Genomic DNA, 13,028 nt, shown 5'->3' with positions numbered 1-13,028 from the left:
GTGTTTTTGTTGTTGATAGCTGTGTGATCTTTGGATTTCATTTTCCTCAACTTTAAAGTGAGAGAATTGGTGTAGATGGGCATTTCCTGTTGGTAGCCTCTTAGTAGTTGGGGAAAAAGGAGAGTGACCGAATAAGTTTGACAACATAGAGTTAAAGTTAAATAGATTTCTTTACCACAGCCTCATGCGTGTGGATTAAATTCTGGGACTTCTTAGCCTGGCTTTGCAAACAGTAGAGTAAGTCTATAATGTTTCCAGCGTCATCCTTTTCGAAATGGTTTTAGTGGAAAGATCATGGGGTTTAGAATCATGTGTATCTGGGTTTGAATCCTGATTGCTACTTAGTTGCTACACAGCCTTAGGTAAGTTATTTAACCTTTCTTAACTAGTTTCTTCATATGTAAAGCTGGAAGGATAACACCTCGTGGAGTTGTAAAAGATGTAGTGACAACCCATATGAAATATCAACTATCTCTTGTATATAATGGGTAAAAAAGGTATGGTTTAAGCCCCATAATAATACCGAAGTTAGTGTAGAATGTAATGCCTGGTAATGTTATTTGTATGCTGCCTACATCTGGTGTTTGAGGTGGGCTGTCTATGTTTCATATATACTTATATAATTTTTCTACAAGAAAACAAATGTTCTTGAGGGCTCATTATTATCTTTTGCCATCCACTCAGCACTCTCCTGAATCCTCAGTGTTTGATAAAAATACCTGAAAATTCCATTGTAACAGTGAAATGTGGTGAGATGTGGCTCTACCTGGTATATATTTTACATCTTCCATAACCCTCGGTAGATGTTAGTGAATTTATGAATATTAATTTTAAGTTTCTTTGGTTACTTACATTAAATGGTTGAATTCTAAGTTTGAAATGAGTAGAATTGACTGTAAATGAGCTGACCTTTAAGCAAAGCATAAGGAGTAAGTATTATAATAAAGTACTGTTTATTATTGCAGATTATATTGTTGAATACTAATATTTGCGTTTTGTTTTGTCTCTAAGCAAATGGTTATGAGCCTTAGAGTTTCTGAACTCCAAGTACTGTTGGGCTACGCTGGGAGAAACAAGCACGGACGCAAACACGAACTTCTCACAAAAGCCCTGCATTTGCTAAAGGCTGGCTGCAGCCCTGCTGTACAAATGAAAATTAAAGAACTCTATAGGCGGAGGTTCCCCCAGAAAATCATGACGCCTGCGGACTTGTCCATCCCCAACGTACATTCAAGTCCTATGCCAGCAACTTTGTCTCCATCTACCATTCCACAGCTCACTTATGACGGTCACCCTGCATCATCACCATTACTCCCTGTTTCTCTTCTGGGACCTAAACATGAACTGGAACTCCCACATCTAACATCAGCTCTTCACCCAGTCCATCCGGATATAAAACTTCAAAAATTACCATTTTATGACTTACTGGATGAACTGATAAAACCCACCAGTCTAGGTAAGATTATTCTGTAATGGTTATTTGGTTTCTTTTAGGGGATACATTTTCATTTTTGACTTTGACTTTGACCCAGTTTATTATTCATAATGAAATTTACACGTGGTAATAGCATCCAGTTGATGATAAGTATCTTTCAATTTTAGACAAAAATCAAATACGTAAAAGCTGTCTTTTAGACAGAAAAAAGTACATTCAAGTCTTCAGTGATGGTTGCTGACACAGTGAATAAAAGGTTTCCAAGAATATAAATGTTTTTAAAGTGTAATGTTTTAGATTGTTGATAAATATTCCATAATAACCCTTACAAATTAGAAAATTAAAACCCAGTGACTACTACCAGTCTTTGGATTCAGTTTTTGATTTTCAAGGATTAATGACATCTGAAACAAATGACTATTTTCAATTATTCAAGTAAGTAAATGGTTTTAATTATTATAAAAGGGGATTTGAGCTTAGATGTATAGTATTTCACCTGACTTTTTCAAGTGGATATGTGTACTTTGCAGGTATACACTTGATCATGGTTATATACTACTAATGAATACTTGAACCTTCAGTTACTGTGTTTTCCCATCATTTGATTAGTGTCTAGATATTAATAGAATTTGATGCATTAATCAGCTTGTAATTTTAATTGCTATAATGCTATCTTACTTTTTTTAAGGTGGAGTAAAACTGACCTATTGTGATCTCTGATGCCTTTGGTGTAATGTATATCAAATATTAGGAACTGGGAAGGTGTAGCTCGTTGGTAGAGTACGTGTTTGAGTGCATGAGGTCCTAGGTTCAATCCCCAGTGCCTCCATTAAGGGGAAAAAAATTTTTTTTTAAATCCAAAAAAACAAAGTTTAAAATATCAGACTTCCAGATGCTGGTTTGTTATAAATCAGTGGTTGGCAAACTATGGCTGGCAAGGCAGATCCAACTTGCAGCTTGTTTTTGTGACTCTGAGCTAAGAATGTTTTGGGTTTTTTTTTTTTTTAATATTCCTAAAGTATCGTAGAATAATAACAAAAACAAAAACAAAAACAAAGAAGAATATACAACAGAGACCATGTATGTCTGCAAAACATAAAATATTTACTGTCTGACCCTTAACAGAAAAGGTTTGCCGACCCCTGTTACAAATCATTAAATATTTCATTGTGGGGAATTGGTGAGTGATTTATATATATTCTTTCCCAGATTATTTCCCATTATAGATTATTAGAAGATATAGATTAGTTTTGTTTAGGCATGAGTTACACTGCTGTTGGCCATGAACTTAGTGTTAATGAATCATCAATATATGTTAAATAAGGTGTCTCTAAACAGAAACACACATAAAACAAGTTTAGGTATTGATCAGTTGATGAAAACGTGATCAGAGGCTTGCAGGAACCTAACCCTACATTGCCCATAGGAGCAGTGGTTCAGTATTCACTAATTCATTGATTGTGGTGACTTTATAGAACAGCTACCATAAGTAATAAAAATCAACTATACATTTAAAGTATAATTTGATTTGAATACCAGTTTTCAAGAATAAATTCATTGTGGTATACACACGGAAAGAATAGGTGGTGTAGAATTGCTTGATGGTATGTAAATAGATTTCTAGTTTCTCATTGTTATCACAGAATTAAAACAAAAGCAAACATTTTGGTTATGCATAAAAATATCTCACTAGAAAGTAATTTGTGGAAGTTAATTGATTCAGTAAATATTCGGGGGATGGAAATGCTTAGTGAATCTGAAAAGGATTGTAAAAAGATGCTGAATAATCTGCAGCATTTAAGATGAATATATTTTGAGGCTCTGTTAAAAAACCATTGAAAAAAGAGCTATAAGATTTTTAACATTGTTAAAAGACTGTCTCTGTACTTCATTAAATGCAGTGACTACTTCATCATGGAATTCATTTTTCTGAAGGCTTACTTTTGCCAGTAGATTATTTGTTTTGAATCTAAGAAAACAATGTTGTCTGAAAAATTAAATGGCTTCCAACATTCTCTTTGTTTCTAAACATACATACATTTAAAATCATTACAAGCTCTTAAGATTTTAGTTTTGACCTATAGCTAGCTAGTTCATCACGATAATCACTTGAGTCAAGACTGTGATGGGTAAATTTCACTTTTCATTTTTTTCCCCTTCCATTTTGTCCTTAAGCACTATGTCCTTTAAACAGATTTTAAGATGTCTAGTGTAAGCTGAATGTTTTTATGCATGGTTCATGTTTCTAACTAAAATCAAAATACTTGTGGTATTCCTCCATCTTATTAGATAATTCATTTCTTTAACATTCAGTAATTTTAAGGTCTTTATCATTTTGGAACACATGTTAAACAGAATTCTTTTTATTTTCCATGGTTAACTAGAAGAATTGAGAGATGAAGTAGAGGTGGTTGTAAAGTAAAATGTTTGATTTACTGTGTATTTTTTGTCTGTCAATATTAAAATCCTGTTTGTTCTATGAGGCCCATTTCAAATGCTTTTTGAAACCTTTTCCATTAGTCTTTCTAAGATGTCACCCTTATATCTGTCTGTTTCTTCCCCTATCCAAATCAGTTTCACTTTGCTGCATGCTCTTACAGCATTTTGTTGTTGTTAGTTCCTCAAAATGGTAGGGTCTGCTGTATTCATGTGTATATTTCCATAATAGCTAGCTGTGAACCTGTTATGTGGTAGTTGTTCAGTAAACATTTATTAGCTCTCCAATTTATTTAAAAACAATAGAATCTTTTACTTTATTCTAATTCAGTGAATTTTAACTATTTTACATTCCAAACACAACTGTGGCACACCATGTATCATAAACAGTAAACAGTGGCTTATGATGGGGATGGGAAATAGAGGAGGGAGAAAAGCAGTGTCCTTCCCTTTATTGTTCTGCCCCTGCTCTGATCTCTGGTTAATTGATGACTCTGATATTTAATATACTCTATTTAAAATTTTTTCCTAATTATTAAAATACCACATGTTTGATGTAGAATTCATAGACACTGCTTTAAAGAATAAATTTTAAAGTATTCCTAGTGTGTTCTTCTAGTCAGTCTTTGTGTGTGTGTGTGTGTGTGTGTGTGTGTGTGTGTTTGTGTGCGTGTGTTTCTGCTTTTGAAGAGGAGGATCTCAAATATTAACTGACTTAACCCAGCAGGATCTTAGCCACATGTATTGATCCCGACTATTTCAGTCTTCATAGTGTATTGAGCACCAGGTGTTAGAGTGTACTTTGTTTGAAACATCTTATTTGCATAGTGTGCCACTGTTGGTGTTTATGAGCCAGGGATTTTACACAATTATGAAAGTCAGAAGGACAAGTAATTTTGGATTAAAGTATCTTGTTACGTCCATTTAAGGCAAGATATTTCCCCTTAGTCCTTTAATATTATTTTATTTAGAATAATAAAATTATTTAGAATATTTTTATTTGTATATATATTGTTTAAGTTGGCCAGTATTAAAGCAAGTAAAGGCAAAAACAAAATATTTTCAGTGACTGAAAGAATAATAATCCTTTAGAATGTAGCATTTGATTTCAATTTTAAGTAAACAACTTCATTAATACTCAATTTTATATTTGTTACTGAGTTATTTCTGTCTTCCTTGACTTAGGTAAATCTTCAAAGAGAAAGTATATTTTTCCATGTAGTGCCTGTACATATTTTTAATTGTTGCAGTTGTTTCAATGGCTAACATGTAGAGAACAGTTATTTTGCATTCATTTGGAGTAGTCATGTAAGTTTGGTAAACTGTCTCAAGGGTTTGCTTCATATGAAATTTAAACCAAATTGTATGTTCTCAAAGGATGTCTTCCTTTTCAGGTTTTTAAAAATCTTAGATAATACATCTGAGTAAGTTCATATTCCGTGTCTATGGATTAGAGATGTCTCATAGATTGATACAAGGAATAATAATTGATGTTGAGTGTTGTTTCTAATGTTCGGATTCAGTGTTCTTCCAGCTGATTACTGAAGGATAGATATGCTATCCTCTGTTATCCAAATTGGAACCAGTAGTTAATTGATAAAAGTGATACATAATAATCTAAACATCTTACCTTAATGTAAAGCATATTAATGTATATTTACTTGCCTATCTTTTCATGTTGTGGGTCAGGGTCTTTTCTTTGAGACCCTGATTTCCGAGCTTTAGCTTCTTTAAAGTGGAGAGAGAATTTAAAGGCTTTTGTGAAGCAATTTGAGTGCAGAATCTGTTAAAATGGGAGGAAAAAACTTTTATAGTTATGTCACTCACCTAATTCCATTGCATTTTTTTTTAAGCAGCTTTCTTTTATTGGGTCTTTGCAGAGCATTTAACTTAGTTTTCATAAAAAGAGCAACTCTTTCCTTTTGCACTGTATTTCATGGATTTTGTAATATTTAAGTTTTATAATTACAAGTGCGACTGGCATAAACAGGTCTGAGAATAAACACCTCTGGTTCTTGGTGAGCACAGCAAGTGGTGTGAGCAGAAGTGCGCAGAAATACTAGAGAGTGGTCTGCTAGCACGAGCAGTCGCCTTGCTAGAGCGTAAGTCAGGATGGATAGAAGCAATTGGGAGCATAAGTTAATCCAGTTAACAGAACATCAATTAAGAGGGCTTCTACTGATTTTCTTTTGCACCATTCTTACTTAACTCTCCACAGACAATGAAATTAGAAGCTTATTTGTCCTTTTGCCTGAAAATAATTTTAAGCGGTTTCTTTGGAGGAACAGCATAAATTATAATTTTTATGATTAAGTTCATTTTGTTTTGTTTTTAAGAAATCTGCTTTCATCTCCCTGTCACCTCTTTGGGAGGGTTATAATGGAGAGAAGGATTGGGAGAAACAGGGAAGAAAGCAAATTATGTTTTTTATATTTGTAGTCTTACAGAACTCATTACAATTTCATTGTTTTCTCATTTAAGACAGTGACAGTAAATAACAAAGATAAAATGAAAAAACCTCAGGCATTTTCTTTTGTGTGTGTGTGCTTTGACAGATTATATACTTAAATTGTATATTCTTTTGTAATTTTTAAAATTTTTAAGTGTACATTTTACTGGTATTAAATACATTTGTTGTTGTGCAGCCATCACCACCATCCATTCCCATAACTCTTCATCTTGTAAAGCTGAAATACCCGTTAATAGCCATTAAACAGTACCTCCCCATTCTCCCCTCTGTTCAGTCCCTGTCAACTGCTACTATATTCTAGATCTTTAAGTACATAACCTTTTGAGACTGGCTTCTTTTCATTCAGCATTAGGGCATTTTCTCTTTCTTCCCACTTTTTTTTTTTTTTTTAAATTGAAGTATAGTCAGTTTACAGTGTGTCAATTTCTGGTGTACAGCATAACATTTCAGTCATACATATATACATACATATATTCGTTTTCATATTCTTTTTCATTATAGGTTACTACAAGACATTGAATATAGTTCCCTGTGCTATACAGAAGAAACTTGTTCACAGGGCATTTTCTCTTAAATTTGATTTTTTACTAAAAATTGTCATTAAAATATTAGAAATTTATCTGTGAAGATTATCTCCTATTCTTGATCCTCCTAAATTCTAAGTATTCTAATAGTTTTTGCAAACTCTGTGCTACAGACTGAAGAATCTGAAATTCAGAGACAGTTTAGTTGGTCATATGGATGTCATTTTTCATTTGGTGATGAAACAAGTCATTTGCTTATTTTTTTAAGTCTTTGAAGGTGGCTTCTATTTAAGTTTTAATATTTGTCAAACAATCTTTCCTGTTAAACACAACAAATATCTGTTCTCTCGGTTACATGTATTTTATTTTCCTGAGCTCTGTTCCAAGTAGTTCCAATTTGATGTGGTACAGTGTATCGATAACTTTCTAGAGAAGACCAACAACCTAGGTGTATTGGGTTTATAGTCTCAGTATTTTAGAAAGCTAGGTCAAGCTCTTTCCTTTTTTAAGTAGAACATTTCTATATAGAAAATTACAATTATTTTAGGCTTGGGAAGATGTGTGAATAATTTATGGAAAAGATTTGAATTAAATATATGTATATAAAAACTTGGTTTCTTGCCTTAAGAAACAAGGCAGCAGATGCTTCAGCACTCCTAAATAGTTAAAATGATCCATCTTGTTTTGTGCAGTGCGGGTAAGGTTTCTGCTACATCTTAATAACATTGGTTACCAGTGTTTTCTGCCAACGGCTCCTCTGGCATTGGATTAGATTTCACAGTTTCCTTCTCCTCTTATTTTTTATAATTGAGTTTGCCTTCCTCCACATGCCTAATAGCCAGTGCCTGGAGATCAGGTGATGCAAATCTAAGGACGCAGGCTCTGATAAGTATTGGAAAGGGCATTCAAAGGTTTTATGATTCACTCTGCTCTGCTTTTAGAAAATTTGCCTTCTGACAATTTAACACAAGCTGTGCTCCTCTGTACTTGAATTTTGGGAAATCACAAGCAGTAATTTTTTCTGTAGGCGGATTTCTTCCCTAGAAACTTTTCTTCCTAATATGGCAGCTCCAGTTTCTGACTTCCAAAACAAAATCTAAGATTTACCTTCTAAATCTGCAGCCCCTTGTAGATAATATTCTGTCTTTTTAGCTGATAAGTTTAATATTTTTATTATTGTTTGTATAAGTGGCCCAGAAGCCTGAAGGCATCTATTGTTTTTTAAATAAATGATTGTCTGTGTTCTTGAATGCTATCTTGGGAATTAAGAATGATGGACTTTGTTGTTGTTGGGAAGGAATCTTGACAATCAGAATCAGTAAAGAATCCTGTATAATTGTAAATATGACATTAAAATTTTTTAATTGTGAGATTAATTAACCAGCCATTTAGGTTCAGAAGCCAGCAAGTACAGTTTTACAGAGAAATCCAGCATATAAGATTTTACTGGAATAAAATTTAAAGATCAAACATGTAGTATATATAATGTTTGAAATGGTAGCATTTTAGAATTTGCCAGTGGCTTCTACACCACTTTGTCTCAGTCTCCCCAGCACAATTGAGTTACCATACGAGTTGCAGACCAGCCAGCTGGAGGACTTGGTTGTGGTGATCATGGGAAAGGGAGGATGGTGCAACAAAGGAAGAACCCATGTTTGGCATTCCATTTCTTTCCCTTATTTTTTTTTTTTAAATAAAGATATTACTTATTTATCTTTTTCTTTTTTGGGGGCAGTACTGAGGGTTGAACCCAGGACCTTGTGCATGCTAGGCACATACTCTACCACTGAGCTGTACCCGTCCCCTCTTTCCTTTTTTTTTTAAATGAAATTTTGTTGATGGCTATCTGAGTGATTAGAAGGTAATTTTAAGCCATTCCCTTTCTTGAGCCATACTACTTCAGTGTTTCTAGTGCCTGCAGATGACCCCAATACTTTTGAGTGGGTATTAGTCATTCTAGTTCTTTGGTACTACTGCTGCTAAATTTAACACTAAAATGTAAATAAGCCTTAGATGTGCCAAAGATGGGCATTTTGCAGTGGAAAAGAAGCTAGATGTTGAATATAGTATGAGAATTAAATCACTTTAACGTAGGTAAGAATAAAAAGGCTGAGTTATTTTAAAAAAAAACAAATTAATCACCTCTACAACTTCTCTGCAGTTCCTAGAATTTTGTTTCTATGTTTATTTTGGTGCTGTGTTTTTAAATACTTTATATCTGCTCTGAAATTTTATTTTAATTTTAAAATTAATGATTTTATTACTTAAGATACGAATTAAAGGGGAAATCACTAAAACTACTCTTAGCATTTTGTACTTCTTTTCACCACCTCTCCATGTAAAGTTAGCAATTTATGTCTACATACAATTTAAGAAACCTCAGGGGTATGATGGAGTTAATTACATAAAATGTTAACCTCTTTGCATCAATTTTTAAAAAAAGCCCAAATGTAAAGGTAAATGCCAAATAAAAAATATTGGAATCAAATGAAGGATACTAAGACTCTATTAGGCAAAATGTATGAAAACGTAAGTTATTAAAGGGGAAATGCAACTAGGAAACATGAAAAAATACTCACTTCCACTCGTTCTTAAAGAAAACTCAAAATAGGTCAGCAGTGAGGTTTTAAATCTTATCTGTAGTTTGCATTAAAATATATATGTGTTTCTATTAAGTATCAACGAGATTTGTTAAAATGGTTGTTTACTGTTGGTAGCAATATAAATTATTACAGCTCTTTGAGGATGCAGCTTGTCAGTAACTAGCAAGAGCTTAAAACGACATTTTGATCTATTAATTCCACCTTTGGAAACCCAAACCTAAGAATATTCATTGTAACATTATTTCTAGTATGAAAATTAGAAATAACCTAAATATCCAATAGTAGAATAATATTTAATTAACATGTGGTTTATTTACTATGTGGAATATTTTGAGGCTTGGTTAAAATTGATTGTAAGGTCTTTAATATATGAGTCGAGGAGAGAAATGGGATACACAACTAAAAATTGTTATATACTCTAACAGGCATTTAGCTAGGAGATTTATAACTGTTATCTCATTTAAGCCTTTGGACAGCTTTGGTAGGTTAGACTAATAGCCTAAATTTTATGAAAGAGGTAGTAACTGAGAACTGAAGAAGGTAATTCACAAAACTGAGGTGAAGGTGTCATGATTTGAACACAAATTTCTTCTAAAGCCAATACTCCTGTATAACATAATGTATTAAAAAAAAGTAGATTTTTAATTGTCCTTTAAAATAATTTTGCAATCTTATAACATCTTTTGCTCTCTTTTTTATTTAGAGAAATCTTCTTGATTTTTTTCTATAGAATTCTTTGGAGAATTCTACAAATAGGATCACTGTGTTGTAATTTACTGTGTGGAGAACTGCTGAAAGTCTTCTGTATTTCGTACATACATTGAAAGAGGGTTTGACATTTTAATTTACATGATAATCCTTACCGGTACATACTGTAAATGGAGTTTTATTTCAGTAGATCAGGTTGGACCTGTGTGAAATTCACAGTACATATGATGAATTTTGATTTATCACCTCTAGATCTTAGTATTTTTTTTAGTTGAAGTATACTCAGTTACAGTGTATCGCTTTCTGGTGTACAGCATGTTTCAGTCATACATATACATACATATGCTTGTTTTCTTTTTTTTTTCATTATAGATTACTGCAAGATATTGAATATAGTTCCCTGTGACTAGATTTTTTTAAAGTGTTAAAATTATAGACCCCTCATTACTCAATACCTACATATTTTAAAGAAAAATTCAATTTTTTCAGTCCAGTCTGTATTTCAGGTTTTTGCTAAATTCATTCTGTTGAAATTACAAGTATATGTAGTTAATCTCAAAATCTCGCTGATTTTCTAATATTTGATGAGAGCAAAACCTTTTTTGCTTTAAATAAAATGATTTACAGTATTTTCTAAGATGTAGAGAGGCCTTAAAAATAGGATGAAGATTGTAAGACTCCTCAAAAATAGTGCAGAAAAAAATTATAAGTAAAATTTTAAAGTTCTTCTAAAATAACTGAATAAAAGACAAGTGTAAAATTAAGTTATAGCTCTTTCAGCCATCCTGGAGCCTGTGGAGGCCTGCTGGGAGCAGGACTTCTAAAACAACAAATATGCCTGGAAGGCTGCTGTCCAAGGCCATTTTCGCTGGCTGTAAGCAGGGTCTCTAGAACCAGAGGGAGCACACAGCTCTTCTTAAAATTGGAGGTGTTTATGCTTGAGAAGAAGCTGAATTCTATCTAGGCAAAAGCTGTGCTTATATGTACAAAGCAGAGAACAACACACTAACTCCTGGTGGAAAACTGGACAAAACCAGAGTAATCTGGGGAAAGGTAACTCGTGCTCACGGAAACAGTGGCATGGTTTGTGTGCGAATTCTGAAGCAACCTTCCTGCTAAGGCCATTGGACACAATCCATGTGATGCTGTACCCCTCAAGGATTTAACTTTTTGAAAAGTTAATAAAAGTGTGAATTTGTTCTCTTGAAAAAAAATGAAGTTACAGAGGATTCATCACTTATTTTATTGGTTAATTTTTTCTTTAGTTCTTACTTTTTTTGCTTATTTTTATCCTTTCCATATGGATCAAGCCACTGTAAAATATTCCAGAAGAACAAAGATTTTAATAAAGCATATTTTCATTTTTATGTGAATACTGATAATCATGAAAGTACAGTCTTCTCCATTCCGAGACTTTTTAAACAACATAAATATAAAAATAACTTACTTCTGATTTTTAAAAAAGTTTATGTATTTAACTAATGTTTGTTATTTTTGTGCCAAGCACCATTGTAGTTGCTAAAAGAAAAAAAGTTATTGAAGAGTTCATGATCTAGTAGAGGAGTCAAACATACATTAATTCATCTTAGAAAACACAAGGCAAAGTAAACTAAACGGCATAACCTAAGGATAAAAACTAAAGGGATTATGTTTACCAGGGATCATGAATTTAACATTTTTGTCTTGTGGAATAGTTGAGTCAGAATTACTGAGGATGCTTTAAAAAAAGAGATTTTCCACACCCCACATCTTCTGAATTGTATTTAACATCATACTACGTTATACACCTTTCCCATGTAGATCGGGTCATTTCTTTGAACTCCTACAGAATGCATCATAGTATAAGCATAAACTTAAATTTTCTCCTTTCCTTGCATTGGTTCTTTTTTTTTTTTTTTTTTGCTCCTCTACCAGTGAACATCCTTATATATGAGAATATATATGTTTGTACTTAAGTATTTCTTTACATTTAAAGTAGTTTTTGCTAGGTCGAAGGAGATGCATAACTCTAATTTGCTGTCAAATTGCATCATCCCCCTACCCCCCCCAAAAGTTTATACTCCAATCAGCAACATTCTTATGAGAGTGCCTCTCACCCACAGTTTTAGCGATACTTTAAATAATTTTTATAAACTGATAAATGGAAAGTCTTATTTTCATTTGCATACATTTGCTTACTGCTGAAGTTGAACATTTTAATGATTATTAATCATTTGTAGTCCATGAATTGCTTGTTAATATTCTTTGCTGATTTTTCTAGTCTGTTTTTTTTAATAATTGTTTTGTACTTTGTATGTAATACATACTAGCCAACCCTCTGTTGTGTGTTATGTATTAAATTGTTTACATTGATCTGTCACATATCTTACTATGTAATTTATAGTATCTTTCATTTCACAGAAGTTGAAAACAATCAAGTTGTCCAGTCTGTTAATTATTACTTTTATGGTGTTTGTATTTTTAAATTAACAGCCTCACCCTGTTAAAGCATACAATTCAGTGGTTTTTGGTATATTCATGGAGTTGTGAATCTATCACCACTATTTAATTAAAAAATTATCATCACTGGAAAAAGAAACACCGTAGTGATTAGCAGTCTCTCCCATTCGTTGCTCTTCCCAGCTCCTGAAAACCGTTAGTCATCTTTCGGTCTCTGGATTTGCCTAATCTGGATATTTCATATAAATCACAAAATATATGGCCTTTAGTGACGGGCTTTCACTTACCATAATGTTTTGTGTTCATCCATGTTACAGCATGCATCAGTACTTCATTCTTTTGCAGGTGTATAATTATTTTTAATGGGATGTGTATAATTTCCTTAACAATTTTTTTAAATTGTGGTAAAAGAT

At 32.8% G+C, this 13,028-nt stretch overlaps 1 protein-coding gene across 1 annotated transcript in view; it reads left to right on the top strand.

Annotated features, from left to right (window-relative positions):
• PIAS1 (protein inhibitor of activated STAT 1) overlaps positions 1 to 13,028 on the top strand; it is a 115,073-nt gene that overhangs the window by 29,196 nt on the left and 72,849 nt on the right. The window contains exon 2 of the mRNA XM_074366268.1: positions 1,012 to 1,456. Coding sequence (XP_074222369.1) covers positions 1,012 to 1,456 — 445 coding nt within the window. The remainder of the gene's footprint in view (positions 1 to 1,011; positions 1,457 to 13,028) is intronic.

The sequence above is a fragment of the Camelus bactrianus genome, chromosome 6 (assembly GCF_048773025.1).
Source record: "Camelus bactrianus isolate YW-2024 breed Bactrian camel chromosome 6, ASM4877302v1, whole genome shotgun sequence".
NCBI classification, from domain to species: Eukaryota; Metazoa; Chordata; class Mammalia; order Artiodactyla; family Camelidae; genus Camelus; species Camelus bactrianus.
The sequence above is the reverse complement of the archived record's forward strand: the minus strand, read 5'-3'. Positions and strand labels throughout refer to the sequence as shown.